This window comes from Halichoerus grypus, chromosome 1, assembly GCF_964656455.1.
Source record: "Halichoerus grypus chromosome 1, mHalGry1.hap1.1, whole genome shotgun sequence".
Taxonomy (NCBI): domain Eukaryota; kingdom Metazoa; phylum Chordata; class Mammalia; order Carnivora; family Phocidae; genus Halichoerus; species Halichoerus grypus.
In genome coordinates, this window is record NC_135712.1 from 166,496,667 (window position 1) to 166,522,680 (window position 26,014).

Here is a 26,014-nt window from a genome sequence, read left to right on the forward strand (position 1 = left end):
GAGACTGTCATGGCTGAGTTAAGAGGCACAACCCAGTCTTCAGTTGTCTTTCTGCTTTATCTGACCCCCACCCCAACCCCTTCCAGCACAAGGAAGAACAGTAAGAACCTTCCAAATAACTCCACAAAGACAGCAACCAAATGAGGATGCAAGAGAGCAGTTGTTCAAAAAGATTTTTAATTTTGTGATCTGTCAAACTGCCTCATTCTCAGTGCAGGTGATCCCTCCTCTCCAGGAAACAAGAACAGGAAAACGGGAGTCTTTTGTGAGGTCTCAGCCTCCACAAGGCCTCAGGGAAACCGCACACAGTTCTGAGAGTTGATGGGAATCCCAACCAAGACTAGGGTGGGTGGAAAGGCAGTGACAAGAGGGATGGTGGTCACCAGTCAGGAAGCTGGGGGTTGGAGAACCCTGTCCTTAGCCCTGCTCAGCTTTGGGGCTGCCATGTGCATGATGGAGGAGGAGAAGATGTCTCTCCTATCTTGAAGCACCCCTTGTCCGGGCATGGCTTTCATTCTGCTCAGGGCTCAGGTGAGAGAACAGGAAATTGTTGGGGGCTGGCTACTTCATAAGGTGCTGCTGCTGGTGCCCCGGAGTCCAACGCCACGGACAAACTGCTCCAGCAGGCCTCCGATGGCACCAGAGGGACTGGGGGCTGCTGCTCGAAGCCCCACTGTGCTGCTGTACGCGGCCAAGAAAGCTGACCGTACTTCCTGCAGCCGAGTCTCCCGCTCGCTCAGGGCTGCAAGCCTGTGGGGAGGGAGGGAAGGAGGGAGAATGAATGCATTACCCTGGGCAGGATCCAACATCCTGATCCTCACACCATACTACCTATCCTTCTGCCTTTGCTAGCACAGGCCAGCACATGTCCTGTGGCCATACTACCCCTGCAGTTCAGGCCCTAAACATTTGGCCTTGTTGCCCTCCATAATCTTTCCTCTCAGCTCTCAGGCTACTAAGAACCTAGAACCAGCATGTTTTAATGGTGCACTGGGGAAGTGGGGGGGAAGGTGAGCAGGAGGGAGTTTGCCAACTGTTGGCTGCCATTCCTCAGTGAGAATAATATGAGGCACCAATCTGAGACTTAAGGAGAGACCACAAGATGAGGCATCAAGCCTTGGCTGACCAAAGGCTTAGCCTTCTTGTGGCCAGGACCTGGAGCATTCGGGGAGAAAGTTCTTGGCAGTGTCCTGGAGAGGCCAGGGTCCTCAACCGGAAACCCGAGGCTTCAGCTACATCTTTGGTCAACTGTGGTCCCTAGGGAAATAGCTAGCAGGATGCTGGCTTTTCTAGCAGGATTCCTGTTCTGATTTTATTTGCTGTTCCTTCCCTGGCCTCTGCAGACACTGATCACAGAAGACGGGAAGCCCCTCTTCTCTCCTTGGCCTGCAAATCCAAGTCAAGAAGGGGAACAAGTAAAAAAAAACAAAAACCCCTGAAGGGGAACAAGTGCATGAAAACTCAGGCTTATCAAAGAATGAATTCCATGAGGCGATTTGACACTTTGAAAGGTCTTTAATAGAAGAGGAGAAGAGACCTGAGGTACCAGCCACACCCAACCTATGAACTAAAAGGTATGCAGTCTAGGGGTGAGAGGAACATGGAATCAGAGGAAAGGTCAGGAACTCACATGGTATTCACCCTAACTGTCCCCTGGAGGGCTTTCTCCAGGGGCCACAGACCTATATGACACGAACCCTCATGTTCCCATCCACCTAAAAATCAAGACTAGCCCTGACCACTGACACCAAAATTTCCCCCAAGAGACCAATCCCTGTGTAATCCCTCCAGGGAATTTGTCAGAAGTAGCAGCACTGTCTCCAATTCCCAAGCCCAAATGACTTGTACCCCAGGGCCTGGGGGAAACAGATGGAGGTATGAGGATAAATGGCAGTCCTGGGGTAGGTATGGGGAGAACAGACTGAAGGAAAGTAGACTGGTGGGAGTGGTAGGTATGAGTGGGTGACTACTGTGGGAGAGAGAGAGAAGCAGCAGGTCCTAGGGTGAGGGAAAGTCAAGTAGCTCTCGCAGCAACACTAGGAAAATGGAGCGGATACTGGATACTGGCTTCCTGCAATACCGTGAAGAACTCCAAAGTCTGTCTTGGCATTTGGGGGAGACATGTGGCCCTAGTTCTTCTTTACACTCTAATTAGGTTTCACATAGGCTGTAGGCCATGTGTTCTTCTTCAGCTTTTCCTTAGAGCATATCATATAATTCAGATTAGTAGTTTGTATTCACAGGGAATATCCAAAGGTCCACACGTGTACATTCTCACTGCCCCTTATTTCTGGGAGGCAGAAGAGGGAGGGATCAGCCTATTTAGAGATAAGAAAACTGAAGCCCAGAGAGGATAGGTGATCCACTTGAGGACACACAGCAGGTAAGGGGTAGACAGGCAGAGATACTCTAGTGCCATTCTCTCTCAAGAGATGAGCCAGCAGGCTCAGAGAAGTAAGGGCTGACACCCCAAGACATAGCTGGTAAGGCAGAGCAGCCAGGAGTTTGACTAAATTTCTCTGATAACAAAGCCCAAGCACTAAATCGACATACTGTATGACCTCAGCAGGAATCAACCCTGACCCCATCCCTACACTGCAATTTTGGAGGCCATGAGATCACATAGAACCTAGCTTTCTTCTGGGAACCACCCAGATCGTGGGGGTTTGCTAGAAGCTCAGAGAGCTGCCCGTTTCAGTGGTTAATGCCAGTTATGTGAGGGGTGCCATCAAGCAGGGGCAGAGATGTCTGCTTCCTCCAGAGATGGCTCTTGGGCCTATTCCATCCTGGAATCCCAAGGTCCGGCCTCTGCCTGCCCTCAGCAGGGATCCTTCTTAACACCCCAGGGCAACTCGCCTCTGACCTGTCAGCTCTGGTGGGTATGAGCCAGATTCTGGTGGGGACAATGAATGCCCAGCACCTGAAGTTCATTCAGCCCGTCGTGGGGAGGAGAGGCCCTGTTCCCCAGGCCACCAGAGGCTCTACCCGGCCTGACACCCATGAAGCAGTAAAGCGGGCAGGGGGCTGCCACAGAGGCAGCCACTCAAGCGGACACACTGTAAGACTTGAAAGCCCAGTGCTGGAGCCTTAAAGGGAGAGGATTTTACAGCCTTGGGACTTGGTATCCCCATCCAATTTTCTTACCTGACTAGAGGTAAAAGCAGAAGACAAGAGGAGGAAGGGGATGGCATGGAACTCTTGGTTCTGCTTGGAGGAGCACATCCCTTGAGTTGACCTAGCTCCATTCTGGCTGTGGTCTCCACCATACACCTACCTTCACTACCCCACTGTTCTGATTTCAAAGGATTCTCATGTCAGGCAAAGCCTCGGACAGAAATAGAACCTTCTATAGTTACAGTCCAGACAGCTTTCCCTCAGGGTGTGCCCCAAGGCACCTGTGGACGAGTTTCGGAGGCTCAAGAGAGTGAACACACACCGCAACACACTTCCTGAGCAGCCCAGAAAGCCTCTTCCATACCTCAGGAGTCCAGGAGCAGTGAGGTATACTTAGCTGAGACACTGAGGAGGGACAGGGATCCCGGGCCAGCTGCTGCCTCACTCCTTCCTTAACCAACACTCCTGATGGCTCACCAGCTTCTGATACGGGCAGGGGAGCATCCTGCCTCCTCAAGCAAGACACTTACAGACAACTGTTAGGGAGCTCATCCGGGAAGCTGAAAGGGAGAGAGGAGTCTGTGTGCAGGACAGCCCGTTCCTGAATACTGCCACAGCCTGTTACCATCTGCCAGCTGCCAAAGTCTGTGGAGAGAGAGGATCCGGGCAGGGGATGGTCCACTGATCTGGGGCAGAGAGGAGAGAGAGGGGAGATGATGCATAGTCAGTCATATGCCTGACAGGGGAGGCCCTATGGAGGGGTCGGGGTGGGGCTATGGTGGTCCTGGGCCACAGGCTCAGCTGTGAGGACAATGCTTCGTGCAAAGACTTACAGAAAAACAAGAGCAAAGCAGAATGAGAAGAGGTGAGCCAGCAACCAAAGCGTCAGGTCAGGGCATGCCTGCCCCGGCGGCTGACACAGCAAGTACAGTCTCAGCAGCGCCAAAAGGAAGGAAGCAAGGCCGGATGCCCTAGGAACCAGGGAGGCAGGATCACCTCAAACACCCCTGGCATGCAGATTGGCAGGGTGGGCAAGGCAGAACCCAGGGGCCACTGAAGTCTTATCAGAGCGATGGGAGAATAAGCTTCCTGGAGACGGTGGAGGGTGGTGACCTAGACTGAAGAGTGAGGTGATGGGAGCCCGGAGGCGCCCCCCACCCCACACGCAGGCTTTCTCTGCAGCACCTTCCAGGAGCCATAGTTTGTATTCACAAGCATCAACCTGGCAAACTCACTGGTTATACCCTAAGGGATGAAATCAGGCAGGCAACTTGACAGCTTCATCAGGCCTTTTTCAGATGGAGATTTGGGCGGGGCAGGGAGAGGAAAGCTGTACTGGGAATCTACTGCGGCCACCACCTCGCTGACAGCTAACCTCTCTCTAGTGTCTCAGGGCAGTAGCCCAGTCACTGGGGGTGGAGGAGGAAGGGAGATAGGAAGACATCAAACAAGGCCCTTCCATCGGCTACCCCAGGTCTCCATCCCCAGAGGTACATCATCTTTGATGTTTGACCCTTTATTCTTTAATTCAAGAATAGCAGAAAGTGCTTCTGTAGGGACCCGGAACAGAGAAGCATGAATAGTGGTACAGGGGGTGGGAAACAGAGACATTCATTGACCTTGGCCTACCCAGTTAGCTAGCATCAGTGTCTCCCAAGTTTGAGGCAACAGCCCTCATGAGTGGCCACCCCAGCCTCATCCTCAAGCAGCTGCCACCTGAGTGATACTCTGGCCAGGTACTGCAGCTCTGGTAATCGTTAACCATCCTTATCTTAGAGACAGAGCAAGAAATGGCAGTCCAGACAGGTGAAGACACTTACTGAAGGTCCCATGCTAGTGAGTCCAAGAAGAGATTTTTAAAGCCAAGTTTGATTACAGATTTGTCCTACAACAGAACCACCTTGAGACCAGGGAAAACAGATGGTCTTCTACATTAAAGCTGCCATGAATAGGAACCCCCTGCAACACAGAGACTTCCACATTCATCATTCCTGCTCAACTCTGGAAGGCGTGTGACGGCATTAGGGATGAGAACAGGACATGGTCGGCTACCTGGTGGAAGCCCCTCATGCCCCACAAAGCAGGGTTTCCTTGTTTCTAAACTTGGCAGGACTCAAGCAGTCTGTAAATCAAAGAGACAGCTGCCCAGGAGGGGCTAATCACATCACAGTCTGGTAGTTTCCCTGTACTTCCTCCAGGTTATGCTGGGCCTTCAGTCAGCATAACTCGACTGAGGTCAGCTTGGCTCCACAAATCTCATCTACTGTTGAAACTTTAAGGGCAGATTTTCTCTTCCAGTTTTAGCAGTCTGTAGGAAAACAACTGCTGAACCCCAGTGTTGAGGGAATGGAAGGGATGCTGAGTAGGATGGGGCACTCCTGGGGCTGGGAGCATGGAGGTTTCTTATGTTCTCCGTACCCCCCGCTCCCAGACTATGAGAGACTCAACTACCAATGGAAAAATGACAGAAAGATGGAATGGGAGGATTCCTGATCCCCTTAGGCTAGTCAGGTCCCTAGCATCTAGCAGTTAGCACCACCAGGCAAGGAACACATTTGGGGGAGCCAGGGGATAGCTGTGGAATGAAGTAGGCAGTACAGATAGCAACAGGGTATGTGATCCCAGGGGACATAAAGCCATCTCAGGAAGCAATCAGCTGCAGACAAATCTTCCTATTTGAGGCTTTTGTCAAAGAAAGGGTTGCAAAGCAGTTGTTCAGCTCCTGGGTTTGAGAGTCCCTTGCTCTCAAGGGACTATGCTAAGCAGAAAGGTGCTCCTAAGTGCCAGTCTGGATTAGCTGGCTGGAGGGGACACCTAAAGATGAAAGCAAACAGTCACCAGAAGTAGTACCTGCACCTGCCTAATGAAAGAAAGAAAACTTTCAAGATAGTCTCAGTACACAGGTAACTTAACCAGCTTTATTAAGACCCCACACTCTACTGCCCTGCATCTTTACTCAAGCACAAACAAAGCAGGGGGAAAAAAAAAAAAAAGAGAGAGAAGTCTGAGTTCTAGCTCCTCCAATCTACCTACAGGGCCAGAGGGAACATGGGGCCAAGCTACCCTCCAACTGGAGAACTGTGGAACCGATGATGCTTCCAAGGTCATCTGTCCACATCCCCAGGTCTCGGACGGCTCACACCTCTGCCCAGAGACTGGATTTTTGGCAACATTTCACTCCCTTATCTGGATATAGCCTAGGCCCCTCTTTATAGCACCAAAAGAGCTGCGACTCCCACTCCCCCCCCCCCCCCCCCCCCCGCCACCCAGTGTACGCAGGACTCAGGCAGGTTATCTTTTAGCTAGTCCTCTTCGGGAAGAGGTACAAGAATACCCACACAAGCAGAGCTGGCCCGACCCACACAGCTGAGGCATGAATAAACAGGTCTGCCCTGTGGTGCCTGGCCTGGCCTTTTACCTAGATGCCTAGTGCCCTGACATGGCCCATATGCCCTCAGATATGTGAATAAGGACTGGTCCTTCACTACAACTACAGTTTACTGAGCATCTGTGGAAAGGATGAGTATTTACTGTGTGCCAGATACTTAGTTCTATTATCTCATTTAAACCCAAACTTATGGAAGGCAGGATCATCACTTGATCTTTAAGGTGGAATGAAAAAACTGAGCTCAGGAGGGAAGTGATTTTTCCAAGTCGCACATCGCTAGGAGTGGCCAAGCTGGGACTGAAACCCGGCCCAAACTAGCCCCATAGTATACTGATCTTCCTTCCTGATTAGGGGCAGTAGGGGCTTCAGGGGTTGGTTCGGCGATGGGCACATACTTTTCAACTGGCATAAAGCAGAGAGCTTGTGATTCATGGTTGGAAGGGGGGGTCCTCATGTGATTCCTGGATGTGAGAAAGGAAGCAGGGTGCCCAGGAGTGGCTGTTCACCATTACGGAAGCTGGCTAGAGGACAGAGCTAGCACGTGGAAGGAGGCAAGGGGAAAGAATCACGGGAAAATGGAGTTGGAGCCTTGATCAGACTACCCCTGAAGGTCATTATTTTCCACTGGACTTTTCCATAAGAACCAACAGTTTTCCTTTATTGTTTAAACCTGTTGAGATGGGTTTTTTTGTTAATTGCACCTGGAAGCACCTGAGCTGACACAGAAGGCTGGAAGGTACACAACTAGGAAGAACCTGAGAGTTGCCTGTCTAAACCTCTTGATTACACAGATGAGAAAACAGAAACTCAGAGTCATCAAGTGACATGTCTAAAGTCATGCAAGGAATGAACGTTTGAGCCAAGACTGAAAATCCCACACTTTGAGGGGGCCTGGAGGTCCCCTCTAATCTACACCTACACCTGCCAACCCCCCAAGCCTCTAGATAATGGTCCCAGAGCCTCTGCCTAAGTGAATGCTTCCAGGAATGGAGCTTTAGGGAAGATTCCTTCAATTCAACAAATTCCTGAACTCACAAAGCAACTGACTTCAGAGATGGCTAGGACAGGATTTCTTAACCACATTTGGGGACAAAAATAAAGGAAAAAATATCAGTTTTCCCCAGCCCAGACTTTAAGCCTTTAAACATGGGTGTGGGGCGGGGGGGGAGAAAGAGAGAGAGAGAGAGAAGGAAAGAGCAGCAGCTCAAGAAATATTTTAGGACTCTAAGTGTCCTTTTCTGGGACTTAAGCTGGCAATGCCTTCACGCTTCTTACCACTCATCCTTGGTTGGAAGCTATGATCCTATGCATGACAATGTCAAACATGGGACAGGAACCCTATGTATTGCAGAAAGCAGTCTGGTTTCTCTGCCTCATTAAACAAAGCCCAGGACAGAGCTCACTGCTTATAATGAGCAGTTGATATGTGGTGGAAGATGGGGAAAGAGAAGCTAGCTGGGCAACAGAAGTTGGTATCTATGTTTCTACTTAGCTATTCAACCAGACTGCTAGGTGTCCCTTAGCCAAGTTAATCTGCTCTTTAGGCAGCTTAGCTTCAAGCTGGGCTCTGTGGTGGCACCATCCCTCCTCAGGTATGGACAGGACTGTGCTAGCCACCTCCCACCCCTAAAGATGTCTGACTCTGGAGCAGAGACCAAGGCCACATGGGGCTGAGCCACTTACTAACCAGAACCTTGGGAGGCATGTGAGCTCAGAGCATTGGCCCTGCCTCTTCTCAGCCCCCAGCCCTACAGCTGATTAGAGATTTAACAATGTTCCAGAAATGCAGCTCCATCAGAAGCTGTTGCAGTGGCAGCTAATAAAGCAAAAAGCCACCAGTCTTCTCAGAGAGGCACATGGGGCTGGGACTGGATAAGAATTAGCACCCCACAGAACTTTTTTCACCTACTTCTTAACTTTGAACAAAGCTTTACTGACTCCTTTCATAGGGAAGTCCTGCTTTAAGAGAAATACGCTTACAGAATTTGGAGCATTCGAAACCCAAAGACTTCACGTAATGAGGGGAATTTCAGCTGTCACAGATAGCTTTACTAAAGGGTTTCTTTCCATACAGTTCCCCCCACTGCATTAAAAAGCTGATTGGCTCTTGTTACCTAAGAGAGGCAGGGAAGCTAATGACAGGATCCCTCAGGCACTTTAAAAGAGACTAAATTAATTTTAATGTTAATGGAAATACATAATTAGAATGCTCCAAATCTGAATAATCTAGTCTTTCAAAAGCTCTGGCAAACAGGCAGCCAGTCCAGAACCTTGCTGCCTGGCCAGACCAGTCGAGCTCCGAGCAGGCATTCCCAGAATAGACTGGCAGAGCCAAACACTTCAAAGCAGCCCAGCCCACGCCTCTCCAAGGCCTTGTGCCCCACTCTGGCCCAGCTACCCCAGCCTCGACCAGGCCAAGCACACAGGGCTGAAAGGCCAGAGGACACCCCCAACCCTCCTCTATCTCCTTAGGGAGGGGCCTCTGTAGCTCTGCTGGGCCAACCCTAGGAGTCTGAGCCACCCAGTGCAGGCAGAGAACCACTGGTGAGACTGAAGGAAATGATCACCAGATTGGGAAGGAGGATCTCTTGGCAGGAAGAAGGGAATAATAAAAAGCTGGGGTGTGCGCAAAGGTGATGGGAATGCTGCCTCAGCGGGGGAACCCTAGCAGTGGGACAGTTAAGGCTGCAGCAGGACCCGAGAGGAGAGGAGGACTCTTCTGGCCTCCTTCCCAGCTGTCCAGCAATGCTGCACAGACAGGAAAGGAGGTGGGGACACTGAACAAGAGTTCCAGCCCGGAACTGCGAGGGTTAGGCCGTGCCGCCGCGGCCGCAGGGCAGCTCTGAGGAAAGCCGGGCGTGCAGCCGCGTGCAGACAAGGGTGGCGTGGCAGTAGGCACACACAGAGGACAGGACCGAGCACAGGCATGTGGCCTTGTCGGCCTGGCACCATCTCTGCTCAGCTATCTTCACCAAACCTCCTGCGTGGTCGGAGGAGTCCTGGTCTTTGTTTAGCAGACTCAGCCACGCCCCTGGCAGACACGGCAGTGCTCCGGGTTGGAGGGCTCACCTTCAGAGGTGAGCACAAAGGACTCCTCTGGTCAGTGCACTCCATGGGGCTCCTGCTGGCCTAGAGCGGATCTGCTGCCGGCATGGGGAAGGTGTCTTCCTCCATTGCCTGCTTTTTGCCCATGGAGAAAAGCCAGAGGGTGGGGATAGGAGGCGGGTTCCAGAAGTTTCAGGTCTTCCCTTGTAATATGCCTGTGACTTTGGGGCTCAGTTTCCTCACTGTTAACAGGCCTGCTAAAAGGAAAAGACCTGAAACTTTTGGAGCAGTCCATTTCAGAGCTGGGTTCAAATCTGAGGTAGACTCCAAGGCTCACACTCTTTATGCTAAATGCCCCTTTCTCCTTGGAATTTATCAAGGACCTCGTAAGTCACACACTGCTTTGTTCTCTCCAGAAGGGCCAGACGTTCTCGAGACTTTAAAAAACAAAGCAACTCACAGGATTCCTTCTGTGTGGGTATGACGAAAAAGTGGTATGGGGTCAGCCAGGAAATGCTTTCCCCAAGTGCCAGACCATCCCTCAATCCTAAGCCCCTGCCCAGTGCTCAGCTTTCCTCTCTTCTAGGGAACACCATTCCCGCAGCACACTCCAGCCACACCTGTCTATCTGGCTGAGCACTTCTCAGGTGTACAGAGTCTCCCAAGGTTTGCCTGAGCCACACTTACCTAGCCTAACTCCCTGTCTGTTCTCCTCACTGCCCTTCCAGTTCAGACATGGAATGTGAGAACCAAGGACTCTGAGGATCTGGGTCCATCTCGTCAAGCAGAATGTGAGGGCCACGAAGGCTGAGACCCACCAAAGGCAATAGGGGGAGGCAGCCCTGACCCTCTGCCCATCACACTGCAGTCAGTACACCTTCTAGATTCCCCATCTGCTAGCACTCTGGGAAGGAGTCTCAAATCATTCTACAAACCAGCTCTTACACAAACATTAACCCATCCTCCAAACAGGGGTTTGTCAAGCTTGTCAAGCCCCTCTGCCTCCTGGGTACACTGCCCACCAGACCGCAGGCCAAGGCGCTCTCTCCCAAGACACCATCGTAGACGCCAGCTCAGGGGCTGGAACCCCACTCCCCAGGCTTAGTAAGAGGGAAGGGCTAATCACGTCCACCATTAGGGGCTTTGGAGCTCCTCACCTGGGTTTGGGGACCTCCAGGGGACTGCTACCCATCCTGAAAAAGTCAGAATGGTTTGAGGATGAGGAGCTAGAAGACTTGGCTTCCCCCAGCCCGTGGTGGGAAGGCAGGCGGTCCTCCGAGAGCTGTGCCCGGTTCCAGAGCACGCTCTGTGGAGAGGACGAGTGGCTCTTCCTCCTGCAGTAGAAAGAGTAGGGCTGTTGGCCAAGGGGCCACCCCAGGCAAGCCCTCTGCCCACTTTTACCAAATGTCAGAGCCCAGTCCTTACTTCCACTGGGAAAATGCCACATGGGGATGGGTATACATTAGCACTGCCTCAGGCCTGGCCATGAGCAGCAAGGATTGGGTCTTCAGAGAGGGAATGTGACATCCAAATAACGCTGTCCCACTGGCCTTGGAGTACAGGCTAGATTCTTAACAGCTCAGTAACTGCTCCTCCTTCCAAATGCAATACAAAAGTTTGAGTCATCTGTCTAGAGACAGAGTCATCAGATTCTCAGAGGAGTTCACCCTCAAACAAGTTCCCAATTCACCATCATGTTGAACTCACTTATTGTTTTCTTTTTTTGTAACCGGCCCCCCACCCCCCAAGCAAATGATACAAGGGAGCTCCCCCAGGGAGTCTCTTTAACACCAGCCTCCCCTCACCCCACCCTGTCTGCCCAGCCCTGCAGCTTCTTTCTTCATCCCACAGGGAGCCCCAGCCCTTTATGTTCCTGGGCCACCATGGCCAGTGCCCCTCACCAACCAGATGGCTGGCCTCTGAGGGCTAGGAGAGACAGCAGGGCATGGAGCTGTGCTCTCAGCCCTACTGTCGGGGGCCCCTTTGTTCTTGGGGCTCCCTGGAGCTGGTGGCCCTGGGCCACAGCTGTGAGCAAGCTTAATTCCAGCCTGGCCCCTCACCAAGCTGCCTGAGTCTGTGCTCCTGCAGGGAGCAGCTCCACAGCCTCATAGGTGAAACTCCCGGCAGCTCCTGGGGAGCTCTCCATGACCAGAGAGAAGTCGCTGCCAAGGCTGGTGGTGCTGCCGCGGTCCTTTCGTCCTGAAAGAAGCAAGTGCCATTGGTTAGCACATTATCTTCTCACACTACTGGTCCCCTAGCTCTTCCACACCATACAGCTGGAAAGGGAAGTTTCTAGAACAAACAGTTCCTGCGTGGTCTACACTCAGAAAGATGCACAGAGGAAGGGAAATCTGCTGGGGCCTGTAACTCACTCAGCATACAGATATCTTCCAGAGTGAAGCCCGCATCCCGGGCTGGCAAACTCTTCCTCCTGTACAGAGAAACCAGAATAGTGAATTACATTCAGTCTTCTCTGTTGTCTCCATACCCAGCATGCTGCTTGCCTGGGAAAGAAGCTCCAACTCGGGCGCCTGGGTGGCTCAGTTGGTTGGGCGACTGCCTTTGGCTCAGGTCATGATCCTGGAGTCCCGGGATCGAGTCCCGCATCCGGCTCCCTGCTCAGCGGGGAGTCTGCTTCTCCCTCTCCCGCTCCCCCCTCTTGTGCTCTCTCTCTCAAATAAATAAATAAAATCTTTAAAAAAAAAAAAGAAGCTCCAACTCACTGGCCAATCAATGAGACAGGTCCTACCTAGAGTGTTGCAAAACGTCAGGCCACTTCTGATAGGCCAGCAAAGCCCGACTCCTCCCTTTCACCTTGGCCCCTCAGAGTTCAATCTGGCCCAACACACCTAGGAGCTTGGATTTGGAGGCAAGTGAACTCAAAGACACCAACTCTGAGAGAGGTTGTAAGGCAACGGCCAGGCAAGACTCCTGTGTTTCCCAGGCTGGAGGCAGACTGTTCCATGGTGGAGGGCTGCACAGAGATGCAGACACACCTCTGCAGCAGCCCAGGAAAGGGCAGGCAGAAGAATCTGCTGTCTCAGTCAGAGTATGGGGTGCTGGGAGTCCTCCTGTCCCTAGGTTGGCTTTTCCCGGCAGCAATGTGCCCTGCTCTCCTAGTCACCAGAGACCACTCCTTTGTCCCCTAGCCTTTCTGTTAGTATGACTGCAGGCTGACCCCAGGCCTGCCTCACGGGCAGGAGAGCCTCTTTCCCCACTGGCTCTCACCAGGAATCCCTACCCTGGCCTCAGAGGGAAGGCAGGGACGAGACGCCAACTTGCCAAGCATGCAGGGAAGCCAGGCAGGGAATCAGACAGTGAGTGAGACCCTGCCTACTCTTCCCAGAGTGGCCCTTCCCAGAGTGCCCTGCCCAGTGTGAGAGAACAGGTCTCTCCTCACCTCTGTGTCTTCAGAGCAGAGAACTCCTCAGAGATGATATGCTTCAAAAAATTGAAGCAGAAGAAGAAAATCTGAAGAAACCAAAAAGCAGCACACATGAGAAGACAGCTTTCTCCAAGGAGAGGAATCTAGGTGGCTGAGCTCCTAGGAGAGGGCAGCCAGCCACCTGGTCAACCCTGATGGACAACAGCCCTGCCTCAGGGACCCTGCTGGATATTCTGCTCTATAAATGGTATAAATGGGTGGGAGAGGGTTTGGCAGACAGGGTAATGTGCCTGGGTTAGGGAAAGGAAGGAAGGGAATGTATAAGGGTAAGCCAGTGAGTTTTCAAACCATCTTCAAATTCAACATGCATGTTCTCGAGCCACTGAAAAGGATGAAGAGAATGGCAGCTTTTCCCCTCAGCCTCTCCTAAGGACCCCAAGGAGAGAGGCTAACCAGGAAGAACAGCTGGGAGAGAGATTTGGGGGTGAGGAGATTAATGGACACTGCAGGAACATAATGGAAGGGAAAGGGATCAGATTTTGTAGGAGGAACACCCAGAAACGGTAGTTCAGAAGAACCAGGGGTGAGGGGCAGCCAGAGTCTGAGGTGGGCAGAGGCAGAAGGCGGCTCCTGACCTCTAGCTGCATTCCCACCGCCTCTCTCCTCCCTTCCAGCCAGTGCCCTAGTCAAATGGGCCCCCATGAACTGCACACAAGGCAGTCTCTGCAGTTTTTACACTAACTCCCCAGTGATTCTGAAAGGTGTGACCCATCAAACCCTCACTTGGATAAACACCCACGTGGTATCCCAGAGCCCCATATGATTTCCTCAAACAAACACCGCCCCCTCACCAAAAGGGAGGGAGGGTGCCCCAGGTTAGGTCAGTACGAAAATGTTGGGTTACATAAAATTAAATAGGTGTCTTCACCACAGACTTTAGTCTTTAATATGCTAGTGTACTGTGAACCTCAAGGGCTGGGGAGGAGGAGAGAGGCCGTTTAACAGGCCTCTGTTTTGTTTGTCTGTTTTAAAGCATCAGCATCTAGAGTGTCTGGTAGGGGTAAGAGAAAGGCCCACACCCTGAAAACCAACGCTTCCAGCTGAGGAGACCCTCTTGTTTATGGGGATGAGAGATAGCCAGGGTCTGAATCCAGACCCCACTGGACTCAGCCTCATCCTCTGTCCAGTTTCTGAAGGCAGAATCTGGCTTGTTCTGAGGGTGGGGGAGGCTGCGTGGAGGGCAGAATGTTCTGGAGCGCCAGTCAGTCTCAAAATGAGAGGCTGCAAAGGGGCTTTACGTGCTGATTTCAATGCCAAAGTCACTGCCTCTGACAGAGTTCATGGAGGCCTCTGAGGAACAGGCTTATGAGCTCTGCAGCCCCTGCAGATGCGATAAGTACTCAAGAGATTTGGAAGGGGAGAGGAGCTGCTGAGGAGCTGCTTAGAGGGAGGAACAAAAGGAGGAGACACAAGATAAGATGCTTGGAAAGAAGGCAGCCTCAGGAGGGTGAGAAAGATGCTTCAGGAAGCGGGGGGGACAGAGGGCAGAAGAGAAAGAGCTAACGCTGTGTGACAGCTCCCACGCTGGGCACCTAGACTCATTCTCTTTGTGAGGCAGCATGATCAACACCAGGAGACTCAAGGTGAATCACATCACTCAAGGTCACCAAGTAATAGGTGGGACAAGCAGGGTTCAAACTCAGGTCTGACTCCAGGTCTGCGTGCAGGGAAAACAGGCTGAAAAATAAGCATACCAAAGAGGCAAAGACTGCGAAAAGCAGAAAAGGATGGGGTACAGAGAGCGCAGAGAGAGGAAGGGGGAACAGTGCCCAGAGAGTAAGGAGACCCTGGAGGCCAGCTGGCTGTGCCCTGGTCTGGGTCTGCTCCCTGGGCTGGTGGGGAGCAGCCGGGCAGGACCCGGGCTTGCTCCGCTGGCCCTGGGGCTTACAAGTTGCTGCATGGGTGTGAACAGGAAAGACAGACAGGGAAGAGCCTCTGGTTGTAGCTGTAGGGCTGAGGAGCCCAGGAAAAGGCTTGTAATTTGGTTTCCATAACTGAGTGCAGAAAACAAGGTCACCTGTGAGAAAGATGGCAGCCAAAGCAAGAAGAGGACTGGCAGCCGGAGCTCAGGGCAGCCATGTGGGCAAGCGTTATTCTCTACCACACAGGACAGGAACGGAGGCTCAGGATGGGGGCTGTTGTGCTGGTGCTTTTGTGGCCATGCTGCCCGATCCCTGCACGCACTGGGCAAGGAACTGCCCCCTAAGTGTGGATGCCAAACAGGACGTCGTGCTGTTGTTCTCAGAGCCCCGGCATTTGCTCACAGTACCCACCTCCTCTCCTTTGCTGAGCCGATCTACCAACATGTGCCTGAAACAAGAAGGCGAGGAGGTCAAAGCAAGCAGCGCCCCAAGACGGGAGGGCAAAGAGGGCCTTGAGTTACAGGGACAGACCATGGCTTTGGCACCACAACCTCAGGTGGGGCCTGACAAGCACCTTCAGTCTTTCCCAAGGAGGCGGGATGGTCTTCACCTCTAACCCTGTCACAGGAGCCACCACACCCAGATGCACACGGAAACACCGTTCCCCAGGCATGGTGCCCACCCAACAACCGGACATTCCCCGAAGGCTTACCCAAAGAGGAACCAGTCATAGGCCACGGTTAGGTAGAGGATCTCAGCAGGCTTCAGGGATGTGTGGATAAGCCCATCCTGGAAGAGACCAGAGAGACATCCTAAGATTAGAAAGATGACTCCCCATGACAAAGCCCCCTCCTTGTCCCAGGAGCTGAACTGCAACCACAGACCCAGTGACAACCGGGCTGCCCAACAGTCCCCAAAACAGCATTAAACCTAACACTTGCTCTGAACACTTGGGGTTCCTCATCCCAAATCTCTAATTTCTGGAGGCACTCCTAATGCTCCCAGAGTAATCTTGGTAGATGGCCTCAGCAAGCTCCCGGACCCCACGGCCCAGCCCATCCATACTCACAGCCCACAAGGAAAGGCGTAGGAGAGAGATGAAGAGGGGGGTCCGATCCCAGCCTGAGATACAGTGTACCAGCAGCCCGCTGTCATCTACTCAGGAACCACACGACAGGAAACCCAGAAGCAAAGCAAACACAGGTGCATGAGAAGAGGACATGCCACCACCCTGGTCTGGTGTCAGCCATGCCACCCCTAGTCTCCCTCTTCCTGGTGGGCCTCCCCAAGATTCTTCTCCCACCTACTCCCAGAAAGGGGTGGGTGGCAGGCACTTGTCTCTGTACACAGCATTTCTTCTTCTTTCTTCTGGCTACCTTTCTAGAAAAGCAGTACTGCTTGGGTAGTACTGCCCAGGTCATTTAGGTGGGGCTGACGTGCATATCCCCACCCAGCATTTCTCAGGGGTCCCTACAGGTATTTTGGAGGAAGACAATTCTTCACTGTGCAGGGCTGTCCCAGGAACTGCAGGACATTTGGGATTCTTGGCTAACCACGCACCAAATGCTAGTAGCCTTCCTCCAGTGCCTGTAACACCCATTTTTCCAGAAGCCCCCTTCCTCCAGTTCCTACAACACCCACTTCCCCAGAAGCAGTACTGCCCCAGGTAGAGAACCACTGCTTAACTCCAGAGTTAGGCATGTGACTTTTTTGCACACTTGGCCACAGTAACTGGTTCAAGGATGGGCACTTGACCCAAACCGGGTCAATGAGCATGAGCTCTGGAACAGAGGCTCTCTCTCTCTCTCTCTCCTGGGGGAGGTCAGATGGCAGGAAACAAATCAAGAGTGGTTACAAAGCTAATGAGACAGCAGGTATGAGAAACAAGGAGGTTCTTTGTGACATTTCTTAGGCACCTGGCTCTGCTTTGGGGCTTTCTTGGTTATATAAGCTATACATTTCCACTTGTTTAAGCAAGAGCAACCCCACAGAAGTCTTGACTGGTATCGATGAGTTAGTCAGCCCACCCTAGAGACACTGAGCATGATGGGCCCATCCAATCAAAACAGCCAAACCAGCTGGAGTACCATCCAGTGAACAGGCCCTCTAGGGACTTTCGTGTGTGCCTAATAAGAATCCAGAACTGATTTTCTCTCATCTTTCTGAATTAGAAGAGGCAATTCCGGCCCCACACACAACACTGATGATCAAAGGTCAGCTGACCTAGTGTAGAAACACCGTGCATAGTTCAGATGGTAATGAGCTCACAATTTTGTTTTCTAAGGTTTTGAGGAATAAAGCTGCCAATGGACAAGGGAATCTCTAAATCCTTCTCCCATAAAGCAAAAGGCAGGTGTGTGACCCCAACAAACATATTCATGGTATCATGACCTGGGAATACCCAGAAGGGCCAACGGCTTGAGGGCTCAGGTGGAGGCAGACTCACCATCGCTGTTAATTATGGAAAGCAGCAGTTTCAAGTAGTTCTGTGTTTGTTGCACCAGGTCCCAACTCTGTTGAAGAACGATACAAGGTGTCTAGGAATCGGTATTTCACTCAGACTGGGAACTTAAGGTATTTCCGAAATAAAATCCAAGAGTTATTCTTGGGCAACAAGTACCCCAGGATCTTGGTCACAGGCCTTAGGCCCTAAATCCCAGATAATCTGAAATTTCACTCTCACGCTAAGAGCTCCTCCCACCTCTCCCTGCACCCTCACCCTGTGGGCCGCCCCTGCCCGGCATTCTAACACGATGTGATGGTGAGGAGTGGGAAGCCATGCAGCAGCCTGGGCAACTCACAGCCTCACAGCCAGCAGCCGCCACACACTAGCCTGCTCTAAGCCCTGGGCTCGCAGCATGGCTGTCCAGGGAGGTTAGAGAAGCGAACAGAGCCTTGAGCCCGTGAGCACTGGTGCCAAATGGAAAGAGCCATTCTTTCATCTGCAGTCACATCACAGAAAATATCAACCTTCAACCTCCTCATCAACCATGTTTCATTCACTTTTTACTGCTATTCACTGCATACTCCTTTTTTTTTTTAAGGATTTATTTATTTATTATTTTTAAAGATTTTATTTATTTATCTGACAGAGAGAGACACGGCGAGAGAGGGAACACAAGCAGGGGGAGTGGGAGAGGGAGAAGCAGGCTTCCCGCTGAGCAGGGAGCCCGATGCGGGGCTCGATCCCAGGACCCTGGGACCACGACCGAGCCGAAGGCAGACGCTTAGCGACTGAGCCACCCAGGCGCCCCTAAAGGATTTATTTATTTTAGAGAGAGAGAGAGAGTAGGAGGGGGGAGAGGCGAGAGAATCCCAAGCACGGAGCCCCATGCAGGGCTCGATCTCATGACTGAGATATCACGACCCAAGCCGAAACCAAGAACTGGACACTCAACTGACTGCGCCACCCAGGCGCCCCTGCATCCTCTGTCTTTTGATGAATAATAACTGCAGTCTGACTGGCAGACAAAATCTTTTAAAACAGGAGGTCCATGGGGGCGGGGGGGGGGGGGGAGGGATGAAAAACAAGAAAAACTGCAGAAAATATAGCCCAAGCTAAAGGTCTAGACCAGACGCTCTGAGAAACCGTCTAGCGGCATCCGGAATTCCATGGAGGGGCCTGGGCCAGTTCGGAGGCTCCTTCCCCCCAGCTGGGGACAGCCTCCCTCCACAAGTGCTTACCAGTGTTCTGGGGCCTTGTGGAGAGGCCAGCGGGTGCCGGTGAGAGGGCGAACATGGCACCTGGAATTGGAATGGTTTTCCCGGGAATTTAGAACAGGCTCATTTACGTGAGCCTCGCCCGGGCCCTGGCGGGCTCTGACCTGCTTCGGCAGCCCTAGAAACGGCCGCCGCAGTGCGTCACTAACAGTGTCCTCACCTGCAGCAGCACACGGGTCTCGGTGCTCGTCTGGCTCAACCTGTCACACACACTGCTGCCAACAGATCTCCCCCGAGCCGGGGTTCTTGCGGGTATGGAAAAGCAGGAGAGGGGCAAGGGAGGAGGCAGGAGCCATGCGGCAGCACGAAGCCCAGGGAGGTCAGGTAAGCCGGGGAGAGGCTGCAGCGGCCAGGAGAGGGCAGGAAGTGACCAAGGGCGGTGGCCTGCAGAGCTCCAATAGCCACGGCGGCTACTGGAAGGGGACACCAAGGCCCAAGCAGAGGCAGCAGATTCACCGTGCCCAGTGCTGGGGCAGGAACCGCAGGCTGGGGAGCTCTAGGTTGGGAGAGGCCCAAAGTCACAGAGCTAATCTGAACCCAGCCCTGCCAGACCGTAAGAGTCACGTCTGTAGTCACATGCTACACTGCAGGGACTTCTCTGATAGCAGGGTATGAAACTGAAGCTTGAGGGGACTGCAGAACGTGAGGGGGACCTGAGAAACGCACTAAAATCTAGGCTCAGCACTAACTCTCCCTTCGTAAGTGCTCCACGAACAAGTCTCTGGGGACAGAGCTCAGCACCGTGCCACTGCTTATGTGTCTATGCTTGGAGTCCTCTTCCCCGTGGCGGGCAAACTCCTACTCATCCTTCAAAGGCCCAGCCCTGTTATCTTCTACTGAGTCTTCAGAAAGCCCTGGTCAACACCTCTACTGCCCAGGTGATGGTGATGCTGTTGCCTCTTTTCCCAGCCTGAGCCCAGTGAGGGCGGAAGCCGTTTTGGAATCTCTGCATCTCTAAGGCCTAGTGCTTTGGGACGAGAAGGCACCTGCAGATGTCACTTCTCTGACTGTTCACGAGGAGCAGCCGCCACTGGAAGGGGTCTTATGCCACAGAAAGAATGAGCAGACCTCTAAGGAAATCAATCTGTTCACGGAGGGCAGCAACACCCATATGTGTACTTCCAGAAGTGTTCCTGTACTTGGGAACGTCGCTGAGGGCCTGGCCCTGGGCAACAGCAGCACCCATGACGGCCCCAGCCCCCTAACAGGGCTGCAGGGGCAGGCAGGCAAAGTGAAATTCTGCATGTGTGCTGACTAAAAGGAGACCTGTGGGATCCTGCAGGACCCTGTAACCAGCGGGCTGAGCCTAGTATGATCCATGCGGACCAGTAGGGAAGCTTCCTGAAGGCAGTGACATCCATATAAGGGGAGGGAAAGGAGCCAAGCTTCTTCTGCCAGAGAGAACAGCATGTGCAAACCTGGAGAGCATTCTTCCATTGAGGGGCCAAAAGGAGGTCAGTGTGGCTAGAGAAAAGGGAAGGGACAGCTAGTCACAAGCACAGGGCTGGGCCGTGTGGAGCTGAGTGGCCCACTAAGCATCACTGGACTGTACTCTGAGGAAAATGGGGCAGTCAGTAGCACATTCTAAGGAAGGGGTGACAGTGATGACCTTGTTCCATCATTTGAGTATTCCTCTCTGCCAGGCCCTATTCAAATGCTTTACATTCACTGCCTCCAGCTCCCCCTCAACGGGGCGCCTGTTCAGACACGAGACGCACCCAGATACCAGCGGCCCGGACTAGGCCAGTGGTACAGGAGACGGAGGCAAGAGGATCTGGAGAGTTTCACCAGGGTCAGAGATTTAGAGAACTGATGGGACCGGGCAATGGACGTGGCAGGAAAAAAACCCACGTTTTGACTTTGAGCATCCGGGTAAATGGTTGAGGGCCTGGGGTGCTGTGGGTTGTGGCCAATTCCATTTCAGACAGTTTGTTTAAGGTGGTTGCATGAAGGGACACTGATAAGAGGTGATGTAGATGGGCATCTGCCTTTGGCTCAGGTCATGATCTCAGGGTCCTGGGATCGAGCCCCGCATCGGGCTCCCTGCTCAGCGGGAAGCCTGCTTCTCCCTCTCCCACTTCCCCTGCTTGTGTTCCCTCTCTCGCCGTGTCTCTGTCAAATAAATAAATAAAATCTTTAAAAAAAAAAAAAAAAGAAAAAAGAGGTGATGTAGATGTGGATCCCCAAGAAAGGTGTGGCCCAGAATCCTGGGTAGGGGAGAGCAGTGGGCTAACGGAGTGGACAATAGATAAGGTCACCTGGGGAGATAAAGACCACTAACAGGGAGTCCTGGACACTCATGCTTAAGCGGCTGACAAGGCAGATCCCACACCTGGCTGAGGAAGAGGATGGTAGGAAGCCCAGTGAGACCAAGTAGCTGAGCAATACTGGAGAGGGGAAAATGCCCTGGCCTCCTACTTTTGTGCCTAGAATTTTATTAGCGTTCACTCCCTTGAGTTAACAGGCTAGCAGCCTACTTCTGAATTATCATCATTAAAATTGATCTGGCATTTCAGTTAAGAGGCCACTTTCATACCGTGATCATATTTGAACTTCCCCACAACTCTGAAATAGGTGTTGTCATCACCACTTTTCGAGGAAAGTGAGGCCATTGCTCAAAACCACAAAGCCTTGAGAGAAGGGCCGAGCAAGCTGGGGCCTAGATCCAGGGCCTTGATCTACTAAGCAGGACTCTTCCTCATATGCACAGGACTCCCTCCTAAAGAGACCTACATCCTACGCAGCATCAACACATTAAACTCCTATTTGCACCTTATTTGGTTAAGCTGTTCATCAGACCTAGTTTGTGCATAAGAAAAATGGTGCCAGAGTGGCGCCCGGGTGGCTCAGTTGGGTTGAGCGTCCAACTCTTCGTTTCAGCTCAGGTCATGATCTCAGGGTAATGGGATCAAGCCCTGTGTCATGCTCCAGGCTCAGTGGGGAGTTTGCCTGAGACTCTCTCTCCTCTCCCTCTTCCTCTGCCCCCGATGTGCGCGTGCATATGCTTGCGTACTCTCTAAAATAAATAAATCTTAAAAAAAAAAAAAAAAAAATAGAATGGTGCCAGAAAGAAGAGTGAGGGTGGCTGGGGGTAGGGCCCACTTGACGCCTCTGCATACAACAAATTAAGAAGGAAACCTGCAAGTTTTGGAATCTCTGGGGACAAAGATCTGTCCACTCAATCTGTCTAGGTACTGCCTAGGACATGAGACCAGGGGATAGGGTCCCCCAACCCATTTCTTCTCCAGGCTTCTGCAGCACAACAAAAAACTGGCCTGCTCTTCTTCCTCACCTGCAGAGAGAACACCTGCTACCACTCTAACTCATTCGGAGTTATCAGGGGCTGGGTGTAAAAGATGAGCACAGCCTCTGCCTTTACAGACCCCTTACAGACCAGGACAACAAAGCCCAAGGTGATACGGGAGCACACAGCTGCCTAATCGGTGAACCTGGCCTCTCTGCCAGAGGGAGACCTCAAGGCTAGATGGGAATTGTCCAGACCCAGAGACAAAAAAAGGGAAGGAAACAGGATGTTTCCTACAGATGTACTGGCTTGGCTTCTCCAGCTCTAGGCTCCGTGCCAGTTTCTGTGCTGGGGATGCAAAGCTGGGCTTCCCCATCCTCCCGGAGCTCAGTCTACCAGAGATGGAGAAGCAGATCTCTACATCAGTGACTTCAGCTCAGTGGGAAATTCCATGACAGATATGCCCAGGGTCAATGGGAACCAACCCTCTGGGGAGAGGGGAGAGGAGGTATGTCGGGGAAGTCTTCCTGGAGTGGACACTGGAGCCGAATCCTAAAGGCAGTGTGGCAGCCAGACAAGATGAGAAGACAAGGTGAGAAGTGGCAGCCAGGCAGAAGGAACAGACATGGGGAAGGCAGTGGGGAGAGCAAGGCTACTTGTCCTGGCTGAAGCAAGTGGCAAGGAAACTGCTGATGGCCTTCAGGTTTCTACAATGGGCTAAACATGCTTACTGGATGAATCCATCCAGTAAGCCTGGGGCCATTTCCATGGGGAGAGGGAAGAGGAGCACAACGGAAATAATTTTAAAGTTTCTATAATCAAACGAGGTCAGACAGCTCTGCACTTCCTCTGGCAGAACATGCATTTAAAAGGAAAATGAAAAAAAAAGTCACTAAAGCCCAGAGCTGGAGAAGCAGACTCCATGAGGTCCTCTGGAAACAGAAGCTGCTGGGGGATGTAAATCTTTGAGTGAGTCATGATCAGAAAGCTTTCATTTTCTGGGCTAAGAGCAAATCTGCAGAGAGCTAAATGGATAAGCAGCTTCTTCTGCCCTAGGCTGTGAGAGGTCAGAGGGCACGAGCCAGCCCTTCTGGTATCCGCATGAAGGACTTCTAGGGTAGGCACCAGGGACCCCCTCCATCCCTCCCTTATCCTGCCCTGCTCCAGTCAGGCCCCTCACCTGATACTGGCTCCAGTCAATGTTCAGAGAGCAAGTCAGGAAATCGGGGATGCTCAGTGGGGCATCGACGTAGTCCTGGGGGCAGAAAGACACTTGTGAGATGCAGGTGGCCACCAGGAGAAGCCATGATGACAGGGCGGGTCATGACCCTGAAGCCGTGGCTTCCACAGGCAGGCAGGACATCCCTCCACCGTGCTTGCCTTCTCCGGGCCAGATGCCTGTGCTGCCCTAGGAGTGACAGTTTGAAAATCAAAGGGACCAGACATTGCTTGCAAGTGGAGTTTTTCAGTGGGCCACTCTAGTGTTCGCTGCTGAGACAGACATGATGACTCTGCAGTCAGCGTCCAGCAGGCTCCCGTGGCCTGCTCCTGCCGACTGAGAAAGGAACAGAACGCAAGTCCCACTTTTTATGCAGATGGTAGAGCAGACAGAAAGGCTATTTCCTATCTTGTCCCTGAAAAAAAACCTTTGAAGAAAGGGATAAATTAAAGGGGGAGAGCAAAGCATATATGAGAATTTCAACATGTACACAGAAAGAGGAGAGGGAAGGAAAATAAGGAAGAGAAGAGAAAGGAAAAGGTAGTTGTTTTCCCCAAAAAGACTGCAAGCTGTTCTCTGTGCTCTCCCTTTGCAAAGAAATGTTAAGACCCAAGTTGACGAATGTTACTGCTCATACCTGCTTCCAGTTAAAAATGAGCCCTTCAGCCATGTAATCCCGATCCTTATATTCCTTGAAAAATTCACAGCCTGGAAAAGAAGGGCAGAGTTAAGACATCACCCTTGCTAGCCCAGTTTCCTGAGATGCCCCTGAGCGCTGAAGGACCCAGGTGGCCACCATACTGGCGGGCCCCACGTGAGACCACAGCTGACACAGGCGGGCACTGCCACGGGCAGGCAAGAGCTAGCGCTCCTTTGGTTTCCAGTTACAAGCCTCCTGATGAGGTACGGCCTGCCGGCACACCTCTTTGTATCTGTCTCCAGCTGGGCTCAGTGGTTACTGGTCACTTCTCCCTGATTTCAGGTCCCTTTGTCCTACATGTCCCTGAAGTGCCAACAGCCAGCAAACAAAGCATGGTTTACAATCTGAGTGCCGACAGCACTTTTCTCAGCCACTTCCCTAGTTACCGAGGACCATTCTCCCTCCTGTCTAACACCAACCTCACAGGCCCCTGGTGACATAGTAGAAAAGACCACAGACAGTGCCTGAAACATGACAGGTGCTCCAGAGACATGTCCGTCTCCAACAAACCTGGCTGAGAGGTACTTTTCTGTCTCATTCTCTAGAAAAACTGTAAGAAACTCGGCCAGAGTAGGCCCTCAGGAATATAGAGAGGAACAGCGGAGAGAAAGGGCTTCAGCAACATTCTCGGCTTCAAATCTGAGCCTTTCACTTACCTCTGTGATTGCAAACAGGTGGTTTAACTTCTCTAAGCCTTGATTTTCTCATTTATAAAATGGTTGAAGATGAAATACTACATATAAAACACCTAGCAAGCACTGTATAGACGGCTTTCGAATGACAGCCATTGGTATTATGAATAATAGTGCTTGTTATACCATGCTGCTTCTGCAGGGAGGGCCCACAGGGCCAGCCCTGCCACTTACAGTCAACTGCTTGGGTCACAGAGAATGAGACTTGCTCATCTACCACAGCACAGGGAGCATTCTGGGCTGCTGTGGCTTCAAGAGTGGGAGAAGGCACTTCGACGCAGCTTCTTGAAGTTATTCTCACTTCCTCAACCAGAACCAGTACAAACTTTGGAGGGCACATGCCTTTGGCCACAGGTCCAAGTCTGGTGAGGTCCCCACCCAATGGCAATACAAGAGCTGTCGGAATTCTGTGAAGGTGGCCACAGGCCAAAAAAATTCACATGGAACTTCCCCAGCTACTCTTGGGCCAAGTTCCTGTGTGAGGCCACCCCAGGCAAGACTGGAAAGGTTCCTTCGGAGAGGAAGGTCTGGAGATGCAGCCCATGTCCTGTATCCCGGGCTTCCATCCCAGACGCACTCCTGCACTCTAATCCCTCAGGCCTCACTGCTGATCGAGAAGTCAGGAAACCATCCTCAGCTCTAAGGCTCCAGTCTACGGTGCCTCACTGGCAGAAAGAAGAAATATAAATATCAGACAGGGGCCCCAGGCTTATAAGCCCAGGTTTAGTAAAGCCACCAATTAGCTCTCAGAGCTCCTTCGAAGGACCAGTTTCCCCAAACTCGACCTGCTCAAATCAACACTGCAGGCTCTGGGCTGAGCTCCGGCCAGCCTGTGATGCAGAGGCAATTTCTTGGGAGAAATGGACAGAATTAAAATAGATTCAGTACCGGGACACCTGGGTGGCTTAGTCGGTTAAGCGTCTGCCTTCAGCTCAGGTCATGATCCCAGGGTTCTGGGATCGAGTCCCGCATCGGGCTCCTTGCTCAGCAGGGAGCCTGCTTCTCCCTCTGCTTGTGCTCTCTCTCTCTCTCTCTCTCTCTCTGACAAATGAATAAATAAAAAATCTTTAAAAAAATAAAATAAAATAGATTTAGTACCCAGGGCAATGCCTGACATTCATTACCTAAACAGGCTCCTAAACCCACTGAGACAAGAGGGATGGGACCAAAAGCAGGGGTGAGAACAGCCACTCGCTCAAGAAGAAAACCAATCAGACTTGTGCAGCTGAGTCTTTAGCTATTTTGGTGTGCTGAAGGAAGTGCTCCCAGAACACTTCTCCAGGTCAAGGGCCAGTCCAAATCCAAGTCCATCCAACAGAGCTAGAACTGAGAGCATCAGAGTTCCCATCTGGCCTCACAGTCATCAGAGGACTCAGCTGAGATGCCATGAACAGCTACAAAGAGCAGTTCATTACTGGCCTTTCAGTAACGGTAACTGTTTCTTTTCCTTGGGAAGAAGTAAGCCAGGCTTTCAAAGAAATTGTAAAGAACATAAGCAGAGCAGGTAAAAAGTGCCTCTCCCGTCCCCTTACCTGGATGTGTGATGGCCTCTCCCCCACCTCTGGCCTTATGGTTTCTATTGATT

At 52.1% G+C, this 26,014-nt stretch overlaps 1 protein-coding gene across 6 annotated transcripts in view; it reads right to left on the reverse strand.

Moving 5' to 3' along the window:
* Positions 1–160: 160 nt before the first annotated feature.
* The window catches only part of MTMR14 (myotubularin related protein 14), a 46,232-nt gene continuing 20,378 nt past the window's right edge, over positions 161–26,014 (reverse strand). For 3 of the 6 annotated variants that reach the window (XM_036079797.2, XM_036079796.2, XM_078075535.1), the window contains 12 exons: positions 23,675–23,745; positions 22,999–23,073; positions 17,301–17,367; positions 15,924–16,009; positions 15,567–15,643; positions 15,266–15,302; positions 12,948–13,018; positions 11,920–11,978; positions 11,608–11,746; positions 10,705–10,881; positions 3,645–3,800; positions 161–750 (listed from right to left, as the gene is read on the reverse strand). In XM_036079797.2, the coding sequence (XP_035935690.1) occupies positions 567–750; positions 3,645–3,800; positions 10,705–10,881; positions 11,608–11,746; positions 11,920–11,978; positions 12,948–13,018; positions 15,266–15,302; positions 15,567–15,643; positions 15,924–16,009; positions 17,301–17,367; positions 22,999–23,073; positions 23,675–23,745 (1,199 nt within the window). In that variant the 3' untranslated portion in view covers positions 161–566. Of the gene's footprint in view, positions 751–3,644; positions 3,801–10,704; positions 10,882–11,607; positions 11,747–11,919; positions 11,979–12,947; positions 13,019–15,265; positions 15,303–15,566; positions 15,644–15,923; positions 16,010–17,300; positions 17,368–22,998; positions 23,074–23,198; positions 23,653–23,674; positions 23,746–26,014 lie in introns of those variants that run through there. The other 3 variants (XM_078075528.1, XM_036079798.2, XM_078075538.1) reach the window with 2 other exon arrangements.